This window comes from Callospermophilus lateralis, chromosome 3, assembly GCF_048772815.1.
Source record: "Callospermophilus lateralis isolate mCalLat2 chromosome 3, mCalLat2.hap1, whole genome shotgun sequence".
NCBI classification, from domain to species: domain Eukaryota; kingdom Metazoa; phylum Chordata; class Mammalia; order Rodentia; family Sciuridae; genus Callospermophilus; species Callospermophilus lateralis.
In genome coordinates this window covers 30,383,201-30,407,911 of record NC_135307.1, presented here as the reverse complement: position 1 = coordinate 30,407,911, position 24,711 = coordinate 30,383,201, and the positions used below count along the sequence as shown (strand labels likewise).

The 24,711-nt window shown below is 35.7% G+C and overlaps 1 protein-coding gene across 12 annotated transcripts in view; it reads right to left on the bottom strand.

Annotated features, from left to right (window-relative positions):
* The window catches only part of Numb (NUMB endocytic adaptor protein), a 161,709-nt gene that overhangs the window by 6,780 nt on the left and 130,218 nt on the right, over positions 1 to 24,711 (bottom strand). For 11 of the 12 annotated variants that reach the window (XM_076849918.1, XM_076849905.1, XM_076849916.1 and 8 more), the window contains 4 exons: positions 18,130 to 18,204; positions 14,644 to 14,784; positions 9,783 to 9,987; positions 931 to 1,224 (listed from right to left, as the gene is read on the bottom strand). In XM_076849918.1, the coding sequence (XP_076706033.1) occupies positions 931 to 1,224; positions 9,783 to 9,987; positions 14,644 to 14,784; positions 18,130 to 18,204 (715 nt within the window). The remainder of the gene's footprint in view (positions 1 to 930; positions 1,225 to 9,782; positions 9,988 to 14,643; positions 14,785 to 18,129; positions 18,205 to 24,711) is intronic. The other variant, XM_076849915.1, reaches the window with a different exon arrangement.

Sequence of the window (24,711 nt, the reverse complement as noted above, 5' to 3'; positions counted from 1 at the left end):
TATTTATAAGTGCTAAATTTTTGCTCATCTGTGAGAAGAATAATAGTTTTTGTTCCTCACCTGTATACTGAAATGAGATACTTGAAACAACTGGAGTTTCAGTTTTTAAAGGCATTTAAAAAGTTTAAAAGACTGTTGGTGATTATCCAGTCTCCAGCTGTTCTTTAGGCCTAGTTTTATCTGTTAATTTATTTAACTCTGTACTTGTTTTATCAGTGAGAATGCATATTGATACAGATTGCTTCACACATAGCAACAGTTTGCTAGACCTCAGAGGGATGTAAAATAGAGCCCAATAAAAGAACTGACCAGATCTAATACTTTAATTCTGGATCATATGATGAGGCTAGAGCTTAGGAGCTGGCTCAACTGAACAGAGCCCACACAAAGGCCTGTGTGGCAGTTTTGAAAGGTAATGGACAAATGTGAGCAAGCCTACTGTCTCTGAGGAACAAAAGATCTTAGATTCATACAAGGGGCTTGTTTAGAGTTTCCTTCCTATGCAGCCAACCAGTCACAAGGACAAAGAATATACCATTTCTTCTGGTGTATCTGCTGGTTGTGCTATTTAACTGTATGTTTCTAAAGCCTCTTTCATTAATTCTTTCCTGCGTCCCAAGTGGCAGAATATGAATAGAAATTTGAAACCCTTGATGTCTGGAAACAGGTCAACTGAGAGGTAGTGCATTTACATCAGGACAATTTCTGGCCTTGTGAGCAGAAACCATGGCACTGTCATCTTTGTTGAAGAGAAATTAATGATCCCTCCAAGGATCTGAGTTTTCTCCCATGGAAACAACACAAGATACAACCATCAACCAGCTTCAGAGAGAGAGGAATGGTGAGTTTAATGGGATTTGTGTTGCCACTAGAAGTGATGATAATACTTCAGTGCTACAGTGCCCAGTGAGTCAGATGTATTCTACTTACCTGCATTTTTTATGGGGAAATCAGTCTTCCTCTGCATAGTGGAAGGCAACTCATTGATGCGAAGGGATAGTTGGCGTTTAAAGGGTGACATCTTCTGGCTTAGAGCAGGAAATCCTCGGAAAGAGCCTTGGCGAGCAAGCTGTTCAATTGGTGCATGCCGGCGTGGGATGGCATGAGGATTGTTCATCTCCAGCGAGGCAGTGGCATCCAAAGTGGGAGAAGTGGGAGAGGATGGGGATGAGGCAGTGTTGCCAGGAGTCACTGATGAACCAACAACTGTCTTATCTGTTTCAACTCAAGAAAATTAAGAGAAAGAGGACCTTAAAAATGATCTTCAAATATGTTAAGTTTATAGACCTGAAGAACTCAAAAGCCCTCTTTTTCTTTTACTCATCTCCTTCTCAATGTCTCCTAAAAGACAGGTTAGAAGCAAATGCCCTATTTTTCAGACAGATAAAAGTTTTATGTCTTATAGCATGCTTACTAAAACACAAATATTAAAACTTTTAATTCTCTTGTAGTGATTATAAGTTAAAATTTGAACAAACCCAGTTTAATAAACTCCTCATATGAGGTTCTTTAAAGAATGATGGATCATGATTTTCAGTGGTTTTTGGTGGAGGGTGACTTGTGGGAAAGGCAAAATCAGAAAGTTCTAAATAAATATAAATTTGAGTAGATGTCAAAAATTTATAAAGCAGTCCTTAGATCATGGATAAATGGATGCAGAATTAAAGTTTAAAATTGGATTAAACCTGGAAATAAGACTTTTTCCTTTTTTTAAAAATTCATTTTATTTTTTTCAATACACGACAGCAGAGTGCATTACAATTCTTATTACACATATAGAGCACAATTTTTCATCTTTGTATGTAAAGTATGTTCATGCCAATTCATGTCTTTATACATATACTTTATTTTTTTACATTACAATTCTTATTACACACATATATCACAATTTTTCATATCTGTTTGTATATAAAATATGTTGACACCCAATTTGTGTCTTCATACATGTACTTTGGATAATGATGTCCATTACTTTCCACCATCCTTGCTAATCCCCTGCCCCTCCCTTCCCTTCCCTTCCCACCCCTCTTCCCTATCTAGAATTCATCTATTCCTTCCATACTCCCCCTCCCTACCTCACTATGAGTCTGCCTCCTTATATCACAGAAAACATTCAGCATTTATTTTTTTGGGGATTGGCTAACTTCACTTAGCATTTTCTTCTCCAATGCCATCCATTTACCTGCAAATGCCATGATTTTATTCTCTTTTATTGCTGAGTAAAATTCCACTGTCTATATATGCCACATTTTTTTTTTTTTTATCCATTCATGCAATGAAGGGAATCTAGGTTGGCTCCACAGTTTAGCTATGTGAATTGTGCTGTTATAAACATTGGTGTGGCTGGGTCCCTGGAGTATGCTGCTTTTAAGTATTTTGGGTATAATCCAAGGAGAGGGATAGCTGGGTCAAATGATGGTTCCATTCCCAGATTTCCAAGGAATCTCCATACTGCTTTCCATATTGGCTGCACCAATTTGCAGTCCCACCAGCAATGTATGAGCGTACCTTTTTCCCCACATCCTTGCCAACACTTATTATTGCTTGTCTTCATAATAGCTGCCATTCTGACTGGAGTAAGATGATATCTTAGGGTAATTTTGATTTGCATTTCTCTAATTGCTAGAGATGATGAGCATTTTTTCATATATTTGTTGATTGATTGTATATTCTCTTCTGAGAAGTGTCTGTTCAGGTCCTTGCCCCATTTGTTAATTGGGCTATCTGCTTTTTTTTGATGCTTAGCTTTTTGAGTTCTTTATATACCCTAGAGATTAGTGCTCTATCTGATGTGTGAGGGGTAAAAATTTGCTCCCAGGCCAAAAAAAAAAAAAAAAAAAAAAAACTGCTCACTTCACAGATTGTTTCTTTTGCTGAGAAGAAACTTTTTAGTTTGATTCCATCCCATTTATTGATTTTTGATTTTAATTCTTGTGCTATAGGAGTCTTATTAAGGTAGTTGGGGCCTAATCCCACATGATGAAGATTAGGGCCTACTTTTTCTTCTATTAGACGCAGAGTCTCTGGTTTAATTCTTAGCTCCTTGATCCATTTTGAGATAAGTTTTGTGCATGGTGAGAGATAGATAGGGGTTTAATTTCATTGTGTTGCATAAGGATTTCCAGTTTTCCTAGTACCGTTTGTTGAAGATGCTATCTTCTTTCTAGTGCATGTTTTTGGCACCATTGTCTAATATAAGACAATTGTAATTTTGTGGGTTAGTCTCTGTGTTCTCTATTCTGTACCATTGGACTACCAGTCTGTTTTGGTGCCAATACCATGCTGTTTTTGTTACTATTGCTCTGAAGTATAGTTTAAGGTCTGGTATAGTGATGCCACCTGCTTCACTCTTCCTGCTAAGGATTGCTTTAGCTATTCATATGAATTTCATGATTGCTTTTTCTATTTCTATGAGGAATGCCATTGGGATTTTGATCAGAATTGCATTAAATCTGTATAGTGCTTTTGGTAGTATGGTCATTTTTATAATATGAATTCTGCCTATCCAACAGCAAGTTAGAGCTTCCCATCTTCTAAGGTCTTTTTTGATTTCTCTCTTTAGGGTTCTGTAGTTTTAATTGTACAGATCTTTCACTTCTTTAATTAAGTTGATTCCCAAGTATCTTATTTTTTTCGAGGTTACTGTGAATGGGGTAGTTTTCCTCATTTCCTTCTCAGAGCATTTGACATTGATGTATATATCTTTGATTTATGGGTATTGATTTTATATCCTGCCACTTCGCTGAATTCATTTACTAGTCCTAGAAGTTTTCTGGTGGAGATTGTTGGGTCTTCTAGGTACAGAATCATATCGTCAGCAAATAGTGCTAATTTAAGTTCTTCTTTTCCTATTCATATCCCTTTAATTTCTTTCATCTGTCTAATTGCTTTGGCCAGTGTTTCAAGAACTATGTTGAATAGAAGTGGTGAAAGAAGGCATCCCTGTATTGTTCCAGTTTTTAGAGGGAATGCCTTCAGTTTTTCTCCATTTAGAATGATGTTGGCCTGAGGCTTAGCATAGATAGCCTTTATGATGTTGAGATATGTTTCTATTATCCCTAGTTTTTCTAGTGTTTTGAACATAAAGGGGTGCTGTATTTTATCAAATGCTTTCTCTGCATCTACTGAGATGGTCATATGATTCTTATCTTTAAGTCTATCGATGTGATGAATTACATTTGTTGATTTCCGTATGTTGAACCAACCTTGCATTCCTAGAATGAATCCCACTTGATCATGGTGCACAATCTTTTTGATATGTTTTTGTATTCAATTTGCCAGAATTTTATTGAGAATTTTTGCATCTATGTTCATTAGAGATATTGGTCTAAAGTTTTCTTTCTTTGATGTGTCTTTGCCTGGTTTTGGGATCAGGGTGATATTGGTCTCATAGAATGAGTTTGGAAGTACTGCCTCTTTTTCTATTTCCTGAAATAAATTGAAGGGTATTGGTACTGGTTCTTCTTTAAAGGTCTTGTAGAACTTGGCTGTGTATCCACCCCAGTCCTGGGCTTTTCTTGGTTGGTAAGCTTCTGATGGTGTCTTCTATTTCCTCACTTGATATTGGTGTAAACTGTGTATATCTTCTTCATTCAATCTGGGCAAATCATATTACTTAAGAAATCTGTGATGCCTTAATGTCTTCTTATTTTATTGGAGTATAAGACTTCAAGATAATTTCTAATTATCTTCTGTATTTCTGTAGTGTCTGTTGTGATATTACCTTTTTCATCATGTATGCTGGTAATTTGAGTTCTCACCTTCTCTTCATTAGCATGGCTAAAGATCTGTCAATTTTATTTATTTTTTCAAAGAACCAACCTTTTGTTTTGTCATTTTTTTTCAATTGTTTCCTTTGTATTGATTTCATCTCTAATTTTAATTATTTCTTATCTTCTACTGCTTTTGCTGTTGATTTATTTTCTTTTTCTAGGGCTTTGAGATGTAATGTAAGGTCATTTATTTGTTGACTTTCTCTTCTTTTAAGGAATGAACTCCATGCAATGAACTTTCCTCTTAGTACTGCTTTCACAGTGTCCCAGAGATTTCAATATGTTGTATCTATATTCTCATTTACCTCTAAGAATTTTTTAATCTCTTCCTTGATGTCTTCTGCAACCCATTGTTCATTCAATAGCATATTGCTTAGTCTCCAGGTGATAGAGAAATTTTTATTTTTATTTTGTTGCTGGTTTCCAATTCCATTCCATTATGATCTGATAAAATACATGGTAGTATCTGTACTTTTTTGTATTTGCTAAAAGTTGCTTTGTGGTATAGTATATGGTCTATTGCTGCGCCCCTCCCCTGACTCATGCAAAGGCAAGGCCCTACTGAGGTGGATGGCGCAAGGCGTCCATCCTCTGGAGGAGCGCAGCATGTTTCTGGGAATGGGCTGGTTTGTTTTTGTATTCCTGTTAATAAGTATAGTTGCGACTTCTCATGACCATTAAGTATGAAGGAAAAAACATGACTTTCCCAATGAATGCAACTACTTATAAAGAATAAATCTGGGCTGGGGATGTGGTTCAAGCGGTAGCGCGCTCGCCTGGCAGGCATGCGGCCCGGGTTTGATCCTAAGCACCGCATACAAACAAAGATGTTGTGTCCGCTGATAACTAAAAAATAAATATTAAAATTCTCTCTCTCTTAAAAAAAAAAGAATAAATCTGATTGCTCTAAATGCAATGATTCAGCTGTGGAACGTAAATTGTTAATGTTTAATGAGAAACCCCCTATAGGAAAAATAGTCAAGGAAGTTTTTGAGAAATTAAATTAAAATCTAGAGATGAAAAATTAATATTAAGAAGACAGATTAGTGCTTGGTACTGGGCAACTTGTTCTTGTTCCTGAGCACAATGGTTTGATGCTCTTACTCTTGTTTGATTAAAATTAGTAGCCTCTCTTTTCAAGTTAACCACTTGCCATAACCGCAGTGCCAGTTCTAGTCAGTAAGTCAAGAAAGAATAGTCAAGGTATAAGCCAATAGTCTGGGACATTTCTAACTATTATTAAAAGCTAACTAAGTGGAAACAGCTCAAAGCAAAACGCAAACTGAAAGTAAAAATGCCTGCTTATGCATAAGCCAAGATACATTCTTCTTATCTAATTGTAGCTATGTAAAATTTTGTTTCTTTGAATAATGATTCCTGTTTTGTAACCACAAAATACTGTGAGCCTGCCAAAATGAAAAGTATATATGATTAACTTCACAAGTAAAGGATAAGATTCAACACCTTCACTCTTGTGTCTGTGTTGTTTCTCCGCCACCTTTTGCCGACTCCTCACCATCTGTTCATCTCCTGAGACCCCCTGCCAGAGCTGGATTCCGACAGTCTATTTTAAAGAAGGATCCATGTGCTGCTGAGAAGAAAGTGTATCCACTTGATGCAGTTGAAATATTCTATACATGTCAGTTAAGTCTAAGTTATTGATTGTATTATTGAGTTCTATAGTTTCTTTATTCAACTTTTGTTTGGAAGATCTAACCAGTGGTGAGAGAGGGGTGTTGAAGTCACCCAAGATCATTGTGTTGTGGGGCTGGGGATGTGGCTCAAGCCGTAGCGCGCTCGCCTGGCATGCGTGCGGTTCGGGTTCGATCCTCAGCACCACATACTAAAGATGTTGTGTCCGCCGAAAACTAAAAAATAAATATTAAAATTCTCTCTCAAAAAAAAAAAGTTAAAAAAAAAAGATTATTGTGTTGTGGTCAGTTTGACTCTTGAACTTGAGAAGAGTTTGTTTGATGAACATAGCTGCACGATTGTTTGGGGCATATATATTTATGATTGTTATGTCTTGTTGGTGCATGGTTCCCTTGAGCAGTATGTAGTGTCCTTCCTCATCCCTTTTGATTAACCTTGGCTTGAAGTTTACTTTATTTGATATGAGGATGGAAAGCCGTGCTTGCTTCTGCAGTCCTTGTGAGTGGTATGATTTTTCCCAACCATTCACCTTCAGTCTGTGTATGTCTTTTCCTATCAGATGAGTCTCCTAGAGGCAGCATATTGTTGTAGTTTTTTTTTTTTAAATCCAATCTGCTAGCCTATGTCTTTTGATTGGTAAGTTTAAGCCATTAACATTCAGGGTTATTATTGAGACATGGTTTGTATTTCCAGCCATATTTGTTTATTTTTGTTATTTAACTTGACTTGATTTTCCTCTTTGATTAGTTTTCCTTTAGTGTACTACCTCCCTCTGCTGATTTTCATTGTTGTATTTCATTTCCTCTTCATGGATTATTTTGCCAAGGATGTTTTGTAGTGCCGGTTTTCTAGCTATAAATTCTTTTAACTTTTGTTTATCGTGGAAGGTTTTTATTTCATTTTCAAATCTAAAGCTTAATTTTGCTGGATACAAGATTTTTGGTTGGCACCCATTTTCTTTCAGACTCCGATATATGTTCTAGGATCTTCTAGCTTTTAGGGTCTGTGATGAAAAATCTGCCATTATTCTAATTGATTTTCCCCTATATGTAATCTGATTCCTTTCTCTCGTGGCTTTTAAAATTCTCTCCTTATTCTGTATGTTGGGTGCTTTTATTATAATGTCTCTTGGTGTGGATCTGTTGTGATTTTGTACATTCGGCATTCTATAGGCTTCTTGAACTTGGATTTCTAATTCATTTTTCATGTTTGGAAAGTTTTCTGATATTATTTCATTGAATTGTTCATTCCTTTGGTTTGGAAGTCTATGCCTTCCTCTATCCCAATAACTTTTAAATTTAGTCTTTTTATGCAATGCCATATTTCTTCAATGTTCTGCTTGTGGTTTCTTACCATTTTCGCTGTGTGATCTATGTTCTTTTCAAGATGATATATTTTATCTTCATTGTCTGATGTCCTATTTTCCAAGTGGTCTACTTTGTTGGTGATGCTTTCATTTGAACTTGTAATTTGGCTTATTGTTTCTTTCATTTCAAGGATTTCTTTCTTTTATTTTTTTGGAACCTCTATCTCCCAGTTGAGGTGATCTTTCGCTTCTTGGATTTGTTTATGTAGCTCATTGTTGAAGTGATCTTTCACTGCTTGTATTTGCTCTCTTATGTCTTGAGTTCACAGAACATTTTAACCATGTACATCCTGAAATCTTTCTCTGTAATTTTTTCTGCTCTAGCTGCCAATGATTCAAATCATGTATTATCTTGATTTGTTTGTGGTACTTTCTTCCCTTGTCTTTTCATGTTGCTCCTGTCTGTTCCTTTCCAGCTCTGTGGGTCTGGTGTGTTGTTGTTTTTATCCTATAGATTTGTAGTGCTCTTGTAGGGTTCCAAGATCTTTCCCTTGTGGGGAAGGACAATATTAACAAATCCCAATATCAACAATACATCACCTATGAATAATTTGTTGTTATTTACAGGTTAGTTTCAATGTCCAGAAATGTTTGATTCAATTATTATTTAAAATATAACCAGTAGTTCTGTAAAAAGGTTTACAATTTCTGGTGGTGGACAATGAACTGGGGGGTCTGGCATAGGACGATATGCTGAGGGGGAAAGATGTGAGGGTATAGAGTTAATATTATTTTAGAATAGGTGAAAGAGAAATCTAATGAAAAGGGTTAGTAGCAGGGGAATAGACAGGAAGTAATTTAGGGTAGACAAGTATGTGGGAAGACAGTAGAGTACATAAAACAAACACACATATGTATTTAGAAAAATACAGGATGTAAAAGTAAAATTTGGAGGGCGAAAGAAGAAGAAAAAAAAGAAGAAGAAAAAAAAGGAGAGAAGAAAAAGGAAAAAAAAGGGCTTATATAACTCCTCTATATTATATTATTGAGGTGACTCAGTCCTCAAAGTCCTGAAATAAGACTTTTTCCATGTGAGTACCAGTTCAATCCCATTCTGATTATGTCAAGTCTTTACCCAACCTTCATGATTCTTTGTAGACTTTAGAACTCAATCTCTGTCAACTGCTGTGTATAGCAATATTGCTTGGTGACATTAACCCATCAGGTCCTAAGTTTTCAATTCTGTGAATATTAACAAAATCAACACAGGTGCATTAAAATAAGTTGGAAATCACAACCTAGAGCTTACATATATAATAATAATTATGTTCTTCTCTAATTATGTAAAATAATATTATGTATTTAAATTTTAAATGGTATGCTACATCTTGGGGAAAATGGGTCAAAATGGGTTAAAAATATGGTTTCAGGGTTGGTGTTGTAGGTGTGGTAGAATGCTTGCCTAGCATATGTGAGGCTCTGGGCTTGATCCCGACACTGAAAAAACAAAACAAATCCAAAAACTTTCAGTCTGAAAATCACTAAAACATACTAAATCATAATATTTAGATAAAAATTTCTAGTAATGATACATGATTTGTTTTGTTTTTGAGAGGGGGTCTCATTCTGTTGCCCAGGCTAGTTGTGAATTCTTGGGTACACATGATCCTCCTGCCTCAGTCTCCTGAGTAGCTGGAACTATAGGCATGTGTTACCATGCCTGGCCAATATGTTTTTTATTCTTTGGTATCCTAGCACAAATGCTTACAAGAAGTCACTATCAGCCTGTTGTGCTAGCATATTCCTGCAGTCCTTGCTATTCAGGAAGCTGAGATAGGAGTTCAAGGCCAGCATGGGTAACATAATGAGACTCTCCCAGCCCCACCCTCAAATCACTATCATTAAATTTTTATTCTTTTTATATATGTATATACCCTCATTCCCAAGAGTTCTCTTTGAGTATGAGAAAACATATTCTTGCTAGCTTCAAATTATTAGCCTGTTGGGGAAAACTACATTAAAGGAACACATTGTAGTAGAACAGACTGTACCTTTCTTGGCATCTTGTATTTGTTTCATGATCTCCTCTCTTTCTGCTTGTTCGGTGGCAGTTGTGACACGGAATGATCCTTCTCTTGTAAAGGTAGTCCGACTAGCATCAAAAGTAGCAGTCACTCCACACTCCTTCTCCCGCTTCTGCTTACGCTCTAAACAGGCTGCGAAAGCACAGCCTACCGCATGGCTCAATCTTTCACCCTGGAGAGAGCGAAAGGTTCTTTAAGCCTTTTTGGAGTTACAGTACCAACAATGACATACAAGTATATGAGTTTTATTTTATTTTATTTTTTTGTACCAGGGATCGAACTCAGGGGCATTCGACCACTGAGTCACATCCCAGCCCTATTTGGTATTTTATTTAGAGACTGGGTCTCACTGAGTTGTTTAGCACCTCTTTGTTGCTGAGGCTGGCTTTGAACTCGTGATCCTCCTGCCTCAGCCTCCTGAGCTGCTGGGATTACAGGCATGCGCCACAGCTTCTAGCTATGTATATGTTTTTACACAAGACAAAATGTTGCAAACTCCAGCTTCAAATTAAGTTGTAATATATTATAGGCCAAATTAATTTAAGTGAGTAAATTATCTTAATGTGTATGATACTTCAATTACATTAACTCTTACAGGTCTTAGGCAAAGTGAACATCAATAACCTGTGGTTTTGTGGACAGCTGGAGAGCTTCTGAGCACCGAGGCTCTCTTTGTCATGTCAGCTCTGGCCACCAGCTTTAGGACACACTGCTCAAGGTTCTAAACCTTAACATGTAAACCTCCAGCTGCCCATTAGGGAATAGTGGGAATATTTAGCAGACATTTCTAAAAAAACCACTGGAAAGGCTGGGTACACTCAGGAGTTTAAATACATTGTTAACACATTTAGAGGGGAAAAAGAGGTGCAAACTTAAAACTTCTGATACATAAAACTCCTGATTAAAAGTGAATCAAACGAGGCTGGGGCTGTAGCTCAGTGGCAGAGCACTTGTCTAGCATGTATGAGGTACTGGGTTCGATTCTTAGCACCACAGAAAAATGAAACAAATAAAATAAAAGTATGCTGCCCAACTATAAAAAAAAAAGGAATCAAAAGGAAAACTTAGTTTCCTCTCCCTTTTCTGAATGCCCCCATTTCTGGCCTTTGGTGCTTTTAGACTTTTCTCATGCCTACCTTATCTTCTTTAAGCTCTCACCCTCAACTCTATCTCCCAGCCACACACAGTCCAAAGTGAAAGCACATTTGCATCCATATACTCTACTGATAAGGAAATAAGTTTTATTTAATTTATCAAAGGGAGCTTATATAAACTAATTTCTTTTTAAAAAATATTTATTTTTAGTTGTAACTGGACAAAATATCTTTATTTTATTTATTTATTTTTATGTGGGGCTGAGGCTCGAACCCAGGGCCTCGCACATGCTAGGCAAGCGCTCAACCACTGAGTGTCAACCCCAACCCCATATAAACTAATTTCTTTATAGATACACTTGATTACTCAACAGTCAATTTAACAAATTCAATGGATTATTTTTACCAAAGTCATCTGTATTTTAAACCATATTCCTAATTATAGAATAAAATTTAAACTATATTCCTAATTATAGAATAAAAAGATTAGAGATGGTATAGTAATTGTTGGCATCATTTGGGAACAAGGAGGCTTTTGTGGTGTTCTTAAAAGATACCATGAAGGCAGCTGCTCTTACAGATGGTGGTGAATAAGTTATTTCATTGGATTTTACATGCCAACATCAGGTATCATAAGAAGATAATGTTTAAAAATGATTTTTGTCTCTAATATTTTATGTGACAGTACCTTTTGGCTGTTTATATTAAAAGACTGAAACATTATGAATTCACATGAGTTCCTATCTAACTTTCTAAGAAGATGATATAAGGCTAGGGTATGAAAGCATAAAATGGGTGTAGGGGATAGTGAATGATTCGTAGAACCTGTTTGGTTTTGAGCACAGCTCTATTGTAAGGACAAAGCTATAGCCCAAGCAAGTTTGTCATTTATCCTAGGTCAGAGAAAAAGTTCTTGTTTTTTTTTCTTTTGGAAGTAATGGGGATTGAACCCAGGATCTTGTACAGGTTAGGCAAGTATTCTGCCACTGAGCCACATCCTCAGCCCACAAGTTCTTTTTTTTTTTTTTTTTTTTTTTAGAGAGAGAGAGAGAGAGAGAATTTTTTTAATATTTACTTTTTAGTTTTTGGCGGATACAACATCTTTGCTTGTATGTGGTGCTGAGGATCGAACCCGGTCCGTACGCATGCCAGGCGAGCACGCTACCGCTTGAGCCACATCCCCAGCCCCCACAAGTTCTTTTGAAAATGATTTGGTGTTTCATTATGTATATGATCTTTAAGAAACCTTTATCACCAAGTAGTTCTAATAATTTCATTCTGTGCAGCTACAAATTAGCACAAGTTTTAGAGGACTGCTATTTCTTCCCACATAAGCACTTTCTCCATGAAGGCAATTTTGTTTTACTTTTCAACTACATAAAATGACATCTAATAATATCCATAGCTCAGTCAAAAAAGGTTAGATATTACCTATTAACAATCAATCAATAAAATTATGAGAAATGTAAGAGTGTATACCCTTTCTGCTGAAAAAATGTAATCAAACAATGACAGCAGTAATAACTACAATTTTATTTATTGAGCTTTACTATGTTCTAGTAAGGCAAAAGTTCTTAAAGTGAACCTCTATTCCCCATTAACAGCATCATTTGGGAACTGATAATACACATTCTTAAGTGAATGAAAAATTCTGAGTGGGGCCTAGTCTCCAGGTGATTCTGGTATAGCTGAACCACTGGCCTAGGAGAGCCAAACAGCTTGACAATAAAACAGTTTTAAATTATGATTTTAGGAAACTCTTGAACTCTGGATTTCATGAATATAGTGATGGAAAAATATATATTTTTATTAATACCTTTTTAGTTGTTGATGGGCCTTTATTTTATTTATTTATATGTGGTGCTGAGAATCAAACCCAGTGCCTCACACATGCTAGGCAAGCGCTCTACCACTAAGCTACAACCCCAACCCAAAATATATAGTTTTTGTGGCTTTCTTAGAGCCTGAGAGAAAGGAAGAAAAAGTAGTTCTTTCAATTTATTTCTCAAAACACCTCAGCTTTGATGATATTAACTACGATTTTCAAACAGTTATTGTTGGCCAGAATCTACATTAAGGGTGCTTATAATTACCTAATTTAGTTTCCACAACAGTTATTTCCATTTATAGAAGTGAATACTAAGTCTTAGAGAATGTTAAGTAACTTGCCTCACAGAAAGCAGGAATCAGAACCAGGACTGGACCCCAGATCTGAATCAGGGTTTATACCATTGTCTCCAAGATCTTTAAATTTTTTTTTTTTTTTTTTTTTTTTTTGCCAGTTTTAAAGCCAGCAGCACCACTTTGCTTCCAAATTAAACTTTGGCAAGAGCTTTGCTGAGTTGCAGCCTTCACAAATACCTTATTCTGTCTGAACTTTTAAAAATCCAGAAAGTACATACTTAATGCTAAATGTTGTTAAGATCATCATCATCTAAAAGACTTGTCTTTTATGTCAGAATTTTGGGTAACATAAATAAAGGAGAAATTATTCTCTATTTTAAACACAAATATAAGTTTTTGGCTCAATGGTGAAGCATTAACCTAATATGTGCAAGGCTCTGGGTTTGATTCAGCACCACACATGAAGTCTGCCATGCAATAATTTCTTTTCTTTTTTTCCTTTGGTACCAGGGATTGAACCCAGGAGCACTTAACCACTGAGTCACATCCCCAGTCCTTAAAAATTTTTTTTTATTTACAGGGACTGGGGTTATGGCTCAACAATAGAGTGCTCGCCTTGCATGTGCAAGGCCCTGGGTTCGATCCTCAGCAGCACATATAAATAGTTAAAAAAAATTTTTTTTTTATTTAGAGACGGGGTCTTGCTGAGTTGCTTAGGGCCTCATTAAGTGGCTGAAGCTGGCTTTGAACTTATGATTCTCCTGCCTCATCTTCCCAAGCTGCTGGGATTACAGGCATGTACCACCAAGTCTGGCTATAATTTCTTAATATCTAGCATAGATTATTCTATCATGATTTAGTATCTCTCTCTTTTTTTGTGTGTGGTACTGGGGATTGAACCCAGGATCTCATGTACTCTCCCACAGAGCCCTCTATTGTTTTTAATTTTAACTGAAAATATATTCCAATTCAGTTCTTTTATTTGTAGTAGCCACTTTGCTACTAAATTAATCCTGAAAATACTTCCAATAATAAAAACTCCAACTAAAGTTTAGAAACCACCATCACCATAGCAATTTTTAAATTTTTTCCCTTCCTTTTTTTGTGGTGCTAGGGATTAAACCCAGAGCCTCACATATGCTAAGCAGGTGCTCTATGGCTGAGCTACACAGCCCACAAAGACAGTTCTACTTTATTTATTTATTTTTTGCAGTATTAGGGATTGAGTCCAGAATGTTCTATTGCTGAGCCAGATCTACAGCGTTGTATTTATTTTTTTTGAGACAGGGTTGAAGTTGAAGAATTTTTCCTTATACTTGCCATTTTCCTATCTCAGTCTCCCAAATCACTGGGATTGCAGGTATACTCAGTTTCTTTCCTTTAATGACTGGATCTCAGCCAATCGTTTTGCTTTATGCATTGCAATGCACAGGATAACATCAAGAATGTGAACTATTTGAATAAAAGGAGTAAAATCTTAAAAAGTGCTTCCAAGAGCAGCCTAGGCATCATGTAATTATTAAAGCTATAGTGGAAACTGCTTGATTGATTCAACCTGGAAGGAGCTCAGCTGAGAATACCCATGATGGAAAATACATTGTTGGATTTACCGTGTCCTTGACAGCCATGAAGCAGTGACAGATCCAGCGCCGAGTGGTGCCATCACGACATATATAAGAGAAGGCTCTATCAAAATTCCTATCTGGTGCACAGAAAGAAACTTTCTCTATTGTCTGGTCAACTATGAGGTCCTAGAAAACGGAAAGCACAAAGAAAGAGGATTTATGAAGTTAATCTCAGAATAAACACAGGAGGTTCATTTTACAATACAGAATCCCTACATCAGATGCAACTAGGCGACAAAATAGTGATTTGAAAACCAAGAATTTGACTTAAGAGACATTGCTTTGTCCAGATGGCTCTCTTGCTTCATCTACTTTTTTTTCTTTTGGTGGCACTGGGGATTGAACACAGACTTCACACATGCTCGGCTAGTGTTCTATCACTGAGCTGCATTCCTAGCCCTTTTAAAAATTTTATCTTAAGACACAGTCTTACTAAGTTACCCAGGCTGGACTCAAATTTTCAATCTTCCCACCTTAGCCTCCTGAATCGCTGGGTTTTTAGGTTTATATTACTGCACCCTGTTTCATCTCTATGTTCTAAAATATATTTTGGTTGGTTATAGTTTTAGATCTCTTTCATGGGAGAAGTATGTTCAATTTGATAATACATATATGCAAATCAATATGTTTAATCCTTTTGGTTTACTTGCAATATAAGCTAAAATATATGATAATCATGCTCCTACTATCGTTTTTACACAAATTAGTTTTTTAATATATACTGTTCCATATTTGCTTTTTTTAATTAAGAATATGCCCCACATGTGAATTTTTTTAGTCAGGTACTGTATTTTGCGTATGTATAGCTTCCTTTTGGTTCTAACTCACAGTTTGTTTCTCTGCTGGGATTTCTAGTTACTCATTCAAGATCAGCATATTTCCTTTACATCAGTGAGTTATCATACCTACTTCAAAATTCTTGTCGTCTCCAGGTTCAGTTTTTATTGCTTTCTGTAACAAGTCATACTTTCCTGTTCTTTGTATGCTAAGTTATTTTACACTGCATTGCAGACTTTGTGGATATTATTTGTAGACAGTCTAGATTCTATTACATTCCTTGCAAGTGTGGTGTTTTTGGTTTTAGCAGGTAGTTAACTAGATTACACTCAAATGGCCAACTCCATCTTTTGGACAGCAGCTCAAATATCAGTTTTTATATTGTTAGCTGGGTTATTTAGAGTCTGCCTCACACCTGCATGGTTAAGAAATTAGAATTTAGGCCTCCTCCTCTTTGGCTCTCTGATAGCCAGGATACCCCTTTCACTTTCTGGTGGCTGCTGTTGCTTCAATTTCTGTCTTCTGTGTTTTTTTTTTTTTTTGACCAGAATGACTAAGAGTTTTGGATATTCTGTATGATATATAAACTAGGGTCTATAACAAAGAGTAGAAACTATGAAATGGGAAATGACCTAGTGCCATTTCCTTCTTCCAAGTGTCAACTTCTTTCCAGAATCTGCCTGCTTTGGTTTATTCTCTAGTGCTTTCAGATAACTGGGTTGTTTTGTTCAGAGTTTACTGTTGTTTTCAGGAGGATCAGTCCAATAGGAGCATTTGTGCAACCTTGCTGTAAGTGAAACATATTGAGGATACTTTCAAAAAAATTTTTTTCCTCTTAGTAATATAAATTTCATTTCTATCCATGATTCAATTTTATTTATCCCTTTTTCTAAGAAACTATCTGGGGGCTAGGGATGTGGCTCAAGCGGTAGCACGCTTGCCTGGCATGCGTGCGGCCTGGGTTCGATCCCCAGCACCACATACAAACAAAGATGTTGTGTCCGCTGAAAACTAAAAAATAAATATTAAAAAAATTCTCTCTCTCTCTCTCTCTTTTTAAAAAAAAAAAGAGTGAACCATGATATTTGGGATGGATGGAACTTTTCTTCAGAACCAGAGGAGGGTCCTGATTGCTCTAAACCACATAAAATAATTCTATTAAAAAAAAAAAAAAAAGAAAGAAACTATCCGGTATTTAACTATACTCTTAAGTAGGTACACTTTAGAAGAACCAAGATAGACATGGGTGGGGAGACGGATAGTAAGGCAAACTGATAGTTTCTTGCTCAAAGGTTAGGGACCTCAAATTTTGGCTTCTGTACCATGGAAAATTTGTATAGATCATGGTGTGACCTTGTCATACTCAACCCAAAAGTGTATTAACTCCTGCTCATGGCAAAATATAAAGGTAGAAGATGGATTCAAAAGTGACAAGCCACCAATTACTACTACCAATCTGTTAAAAACTAAATTAATGAATGGAAGTGCTGAAAACATCCCACTAGGGGGCAGCATCACTTTCCAACTACAGTATAAAACAAATACCCAGAGTTAAAAGCAGAATAGGGTTCATCCAAAACACTTATGAAAATAATACACATTCTTAAAACCAAATTGACTAACATAATCATTGTTTCCAAAAGTAATGCACTGAAATTTAAGACCACTGCTTCTCTGAAATTAAAAAAAGTCTTACATGTAAAGTAAACTAACTAAAATGCAGCAACTCCAAATTTATCAGGCAAATTTCCTATCAAAACTGCTTTTTATCTGACAGATGTTCTTCCTTCCAGTGAAATTTGTTTTTTTTTTTTTTTAAATTATCATATTATTAAACTTTTTTTTATTACCTTACATCTTTTAGGATTTTTTTTTTTTTTTTAACAAATTTAGTTGGAGTTGGACACAGTACCTTTGTTTATTTATTTTTTTGTATGTGGTGCTGAGGATCGAACCCAGTGTCTCACACATGCTAGGCAAGTGCTCTACTACTAAGCTACAATCCCAGCCCCAGGAAATCTTAATTAATGATTAAATGCATTTATGTAATACTATATGATTTCTTGATGCAGAGTCAATGTGTCTGTTCTTAGTCATTTAGGATCACTTTCTCTCAAATACAAAATGCTACCTAGGATTTGAGTTATTGTTTGAATCCTAAGTAAATGTTAACCAAAGAGCCATTCTCTAGGCTTAAAATGTTCATTTATGTTGCATTTCCAGTTAAATAGCAGGTTAATTATAAGTGATAGTTTACCTATCACTTTCTAAAAGCAGTGTTTTCTTAAGGAACAAGAAGAAATTTCAGATGTAGCCTGTCATATTTAATTTTTTTTTTTTTTACTTATGGTAAAAGGTTCAGCATCTTTTATATTCGTGGGGGGTGAAACATTTTTAAATATGTAAGAAAAAAACCAGAACTCAGATCTGAACATTAAATGCTAGTGCTTAGTACATTAAACATGCTATGTCATGTAGAACAAAATGTTGAGAGAATTCCATTTTTCATAGGGTAAATAAGTAATTAAATTGGTTTCCTGAACATTAAGCAATCTCTCAAAATACTGTACTTTGAACAAGGTGGAAGGATATACAGTGATTATAACAGCTTAATGGCATCATATTTGATCATTAGGGATAAAAAAGGATCAAATATGATATGAGTAGTTGTATTTAAGCTTACAAAAATCTTACCTTAGTTTTTTCATCCACAACTCTGAGTCCATCTGCTGATACCCACAGGACTGCCTTCACTGCCTTCTTTCCAGTCTTTTAAGAGAAACCAAAAAAGGAGGGGAAGGGGAGACAAACACATATATAATATTAAAAAATAGTCATCTTCCATAGAAAATACTGACTTCTGCCTTCCAAAAGTGACAAGTACAGACGAAGTCCAAGTTCAGAAGGGGTACCCAAAGCCAGATACTCAAACCAAACTGCAGAAACATTCAGGAAAAAACAAGCCAAAGCCATTATTTTTGAAACACAATGCGAAACAATAAGAAAAACTTAAGTAAGGGGGGAAGGGACAGATGGAATCAAAACTAAGATATCACATTCCATAAAGGGCAAAGAATTTATAACTAGATTCTTCACCCATTTAAAAAACCAACCAAGAAAACCAAGAGTCAGATAAATATTAAGTACATAAGGAGTTACACCACAAGTAGCTTCTATAAATATACACAGAGTAGAAAGTAAAAGGTAAGTCTAAATGCTGATCCTTCCACTATCCTCTGACCCCAATGTGAATAGCAGGACCCTTGGTTACCTGAAATTTTCATATTAAAAATGGCAAGAAGTCTTTATTATTCTATTAACCATCCTTAAAAAAACACTATTTCTCCTCTCAAGTTTAACACAAAACTTTAGTTTTTAATTTGACATTAAATGTATGGAGACATTTGGAAACATAGGATGATCTAAAAACTGAGTAAACAAACTTCTTATAATATAAATTTTCTTTTTACTGGCTGAGAAAAGACTTTTTATTGGTACACAAGAATCACATGAGAACAAACTGATATTTAATTTCTCCAATGATGGAATGCAATAGTAATTTAACAATGTCCTTTCTTCTTAACTGCTCCAAGGATACACGCAAATAAAACAAAACAAAGGTAAAAAACAGGTATTACATTATAATAGAAATACAGATTAAAAAGGAGGCTGGTACTAAATTTGGAGCAGCAGCCTCTAGATGAGATGAGAGAATACCCCAAATACCATTCTCCTCTACATGTGCCCAAGGCCAGGAATCCTTGATATGGGAGGTCTAATCTTATTTAAATGAACTGTTTTGGTCCACTCCAGAGGTTCATCATCTCCATCATCATCACACATTTGATGAATGCCTATAATTTGTTAGCAAGTGGAAATACTTGAAAAGCTCATAGTCCAATGAAAGGCGATATTCAGATAAACAAAAATACAGTAATAAGTGCTAGAGTAGAACTGAAAACAAGGTCCAATAATATGCCAGCCATCAGGCACAATCAAATTTATTTGTGGAACTGGAACAGCCTATACCAAAATCATCAACCTAGGTTCTGAACAATTTTTCTTAAAGCCTTAGTATGGGAGTAGGGATATAGAGAAGTAACAGTGGTAGTGGACCTGCAAGGGGGAAGAAACAACAGTAAAGACCTGAAAGCAATCAACATACAAGTCTGGGCTCTATAAATATTTCAATACTCCATGAAACTAGGTTGGGTGAGTGAGAATAATGGGAGAAAAGAGGTAGGAAAGGCCTTGTCATGGAGGGCCTTGTATGCCTGCTAAGGATTTTTTGTAGGCAATTAGAAGCTACTGAAGCAAGTGAAACACAATAAAACAGATCTGTACCTTTAAAACATAACTTTGGCAGCAGTGTGCAGGTTGGAAAGAGACAGGGAAGCAGGATGACTAAAAGGTTGGATGTGTGACAAAATGAGGATCCAGCTGTCTTGGCTGATGGATATGGAAACAGAAGGCTTTAAATGGTAATGTAAGGGAGGAGTGAGCATTTTTCTTGAATTTCTAGCTTGGGTAACTGAGTGGAGAGGGTACTACCAATAAAGAGAACAGAAGAGATGTAAAAGCCAGTTTGAGAGGGGAAGAATAGGATTTCAGGCAAAGTTTGAGATGTCTGTGTAATATCCAGGAGGAGAAATTCAATAGGCAATTGGATATATGTCTGAAGCTCAATAGAGTATTCTAAGATAGGATTTTTAGATTTGGTAGACGTCAATGATTGGAGTAATAAAAAGAGCAAGAACACCAATAAATTAAAGAATTGTTCCAATTCTTTAATCCTTGAAACATCACAAAAGAATGGATAGACAGATACACTCTAGTCAGTTCTATTTCTCTGGAAGGCCCTGACTAATAAAAAAGTAGATGTTAAACTAGAATGGGTTGAGAAGTAAATAAAAGGCAAGAAGAGTCTATGAGTATTAAATACTCTCTTTAAAATGCTTTCCTGTAAAAAGGAGGAGAGCTATAGAGCAATGGGTATAGGCAGAAGAGATCTGTAATAAACTAGCATGTTATGTTAGATACAGAATAAGCTTCGGAATAAGACAAATAAGAGTCTGAATCTTGTGCAGATATTTATAAGCTAAGCAAGTGATATAGCCCTCTGAGCTTCAATTTCTTCATCTATAAAATATTTGCAGGTTTAAATGGGTTACACATTATTTATAGTACCTAGAATTTAAGTAGGGTAATAAATAATTGGTAGTCATTAATCATCATTACATTACTATTGAAAAAATTAAAAAAAATTCTCCCAATAGCAAAACTTCTCGAAAGAGTTACTTTCAACAATTATGACAATTGATCATGTTTATATGCTGAGTGGGGAAAACCACTGCAAAGATGGAGACATGAGGCCCAGGAAAAGAGAGAAGACTACTTCAGAAAACAAATTCCTTCAGTAGACAGGATGGGATGGAGCTAGAATACAAGTTGTAGATATGCAGAAGGGTGTCCTTTCCTCTGTAATGGAAAAATGTCATGAGGCAGAGTAGAGATGAAGACAAATTTATAAAGGAAAAAATGGCATGTTGGAGAAATTCAACCCAAAGAAGCATAAATCTATTTGTGAAGGAGATGACATTACTTGCTTTACTTTCTGGGGTGAGAAAGGAAGGATGGCAGAGTGAAACAGTAAAGATTTAGAATAGCAGTCCTAGGGGCAATGTAGTATAGTGACCAAGAACCAAGATGCTGTCTGGGTTTGAATTCTGGTTCAGCAACTTACTAGCATGACCAAGGATAAATTACTTAACTTTGCTATACTTCAGTTTCTACATCTGTATAATGATGTTAATAATTTCATATATCTTATGAGAGTGTGATAATAAAATGAGAATGAGTTCATGTATATAAAAAGTTTAGAACTAGGCTGGTTGTACAATTTACTGTCCACACTGGAACCATTTTGAAAATGAAAGGGGGCACTATTAAAACCTAGGAACAGATGTTATGTTGGGGCTGTTCCAGGCAATCTGGGACAGAAAAAGTCACCCCATCAACAAGGTTAACTGCCCATTTTTAACCACTAATGTAACATTGAATATTTTGTTGAAGGTAAGCTCTGTGAGGACTTTTTCCCATCTGTATTGTTCTCTGCTGTATCCTGATTTTTAAAAAAATTTTTTTAGTTGTAGATGGACATAATACCTTTATTTATTTATTTTTATGGGGGGGGGATGCTGAGGATTGAATCCAGCACCTCACACATGCCAGGAGAGTGCCCTACCGCTAAGCCACAACCCCAGCTCCTGTATCCTGATCTTAGTGCTTGGAATGGAGTAGGAATTTAAGAAATATTTGTTGAAAGAAGAAATTTGCTAAATGTCTACTCTAAGGAATGGAAAATGACTAACCAATGACATAGAAGGCTGCCAAATGGCACTGAAAATCCTGTGTAAGACATTTAAATTTACAGTTTTATCAGTCTGCATGTTCTGTAATTGTAGCCTGCAGTGTTCAGCATTTGAGGGAAGAGAGCGTATTTCTTCAAGGTTGAAGACTGAAGGTGGGAAAAATAAAAGGCCATTTTATAATGGGACTGTTCTCCAGTTCGCTTCCTTATAATATTCAGACAAATACAACATTCTCGACCCAATTTTATGGTTATGAAAACTTTTTGAGATATGCCTTTATAAAAATTTGTATACCATTATACTAATGTATTAGTGAGAAGTTGTATTTTGTCATATTCATGGTTTCTGCTATTTTTAAATAGGGAAAGATAATATGAATTCTTTTTGTATTTATTAATATATTTGAGTGCCAGTTCTTGAATTTTGCCTCATTTCATTTACTCAGTTAGGTATTGAGATATCAATATTCAAAGATGCTTGTAGCTGATATTTCTAGATTTCCTCTTAGTGACACTTCTGTATTATTTGTAAACTTTTAGAGTCCTTCATTCTGATAATATAAACTGAGATTCCTTGGAACTTTTTTTAATAAATATTTTTTATAGTAGATGGACACAATACCTTTATTTTATTTTTATGTGGTGCTGAGGATCGAACCCTAGTGCATGCTAGGCAAGCAAGCGCTCTACCAACTGAGCTACAGCCCCAGCCCACTCCTTGGCACTTTTAAAAAGATAAAAGTCATAGAAATGAATGTTTTGGGGCTTCTGTTTGCTTTAAAACTAGCTATTTAAACCAATAATTCTCGGAGATCAGGTCAAAGTTGGCTAACTAAAGGGAGTGGGAGGAAAAAAAAAGATAACTTAAAGTATGAAATGCAGAACTACATAAATTTTGTGGTATAAATACCCCTTCAAAAATACTGTGTATTTTAGGTGCTACTAAATTTGTGGCAGTGATAAAGTAATGTAAGATATTAGCAATTATTTCATAACTGCTATTCCAAGATGTTCTATTTTAATAAAAACTGAGTTTACAGGTGAAATTAATGCTGAGTAGTGTCAATGTCATGAAAAAATTTCATACATAATAAAGATAAAATTGCTAATTCTTCAAAGAAAGAAAATGGATCAAACATGGACAGAACTCTAGTAACTTAGAATTTAAACTAGTGAAATCTAAACAGAAGAATCAAGTTAACCTATAAGTGAAAAATGACAAATGAAAATATAACTTTCAAATAACCACTCTATTCTTTAAATAGCCAGCTTAGAATTTAAAAATTACCATCTGCTTTGAACCCTTATTATGGGTAATATAAATCAAACTAGCAGTTAAGCAGGCTCTGACCCAGAAGAATATGATAACAAGTTAGTGGATTTGTTAAAAATTAGTAAATCAGAAACTTGTATTGCAAGTAAGAGAAACACACAGATAATCTTAACATATATCTCTGGTGATATGTGTTCTGAATTAGAGGTAATAGAGAATATAAAGGCCTTGAAGTAGAAGTATATCTGGTGTTTAAGGAATTAGCAAGGAGGATAGTATAGCTTGAACAGAGAGAGTAATAGGGAGAGCGAAACCAGATAAGAGGGAAAAAAAAAAAAAAAGGAAGAGGGAATTCATGTCCAGTGTCCTTCAAGGCCTAAAAAGCTTTAGCTTCTACTCTGTTGTCAGGAGCCACTGGAGGATCTGGGGCAGTGGGGCAACAAAACTGGACTTCTGTTTTAAAAAGATCACTCAGGCTTTCTTGATAGGAGATGCTAGGGGGACAACAATGGAAGCAGGGGAATTAGAATGCTGCTGCAATGACTCATGTGAGAGGAGAAGCTAGTTTGGACCAGGGCAATAATGGTATAGATAGAATTGATTAAGCTATAGCAGACAGGAATTGCTAATTGGCTGGATGGTTGTAAGAGAAAAGAGGAAAGTCAAGGTCATCTGGAATTTTTGGCTATAGCATAGGGTCAGACAGAGTTGCTGTATATTGAGTTGAGTAAGATCAGAGGAGATGATAATGATACCTAGCACTTACCTATGACAGGAAGCTGGTTTTTTTTTTGTACACTTCACTTTTATTTATTCATTTAATCTTCACAGCAATCACATGAGGTAGATATTAGTCACAAAGCTTGTAAGTGCTTGGACTAGAATTAAACAGAAGGAATCTGCCCTTTATTCCTACACTATATTGCTTCTACGACAGAAGATGTCTGGAGATAAAAATTTCAAAACCATCAGCTTAGTATTTAAGTCATGACACTCAATAGGTTCATCATGGGAGAGATGCAGGCAGGAAAGAGTCCACAAACTGAGAGGTAGGCAGTGATAAAGGAAGCAGAAGGGTCTGATTTCTAAACTATGAATGAACAGTGTTTCAAGGGGTATGGAAGGATGAGTTATGTCAGATTCTACTGATGTTCCAAGTAGGGTGAAGTGATAGAGATGATTAAATGGAATCAATAAAAGAAGGACAGCAGGAACTGAAGTGTACCAAGAAGAAACTTTTTTTTTTAAAAAAAGATGGTTTCTTTTTATAATGATCCATGAAATAAAGAAAACTGATTATGGAGGAGAAAGCCGGTTGCATTGTTAGAATAAGAGCAGAAATAATAAAAATGTAGTGGAAAGTTGGCCTCAGGACACAGGTAGTTCATCCCTTGAATAGAAGGGAAAGAGAATATATGAGTACGGATACCGATAGGTGAGTGGATGTGGAAGTTGGCTTTTGTGAAAGTCTTCTTCAGATTGGTTTTATTTTCTCAGTGAAGTATGAAGCAAGTTGAAAACAGAATAGAGTAAGAAACTCTAGAGGTTTAAGGAAAAAGAAGAGGCATGAAATAGTCATCTAAAAACAAGAGAGTAGTTGGGTTAAGAGAGACTGTCTTGTTCATCTTTGTAA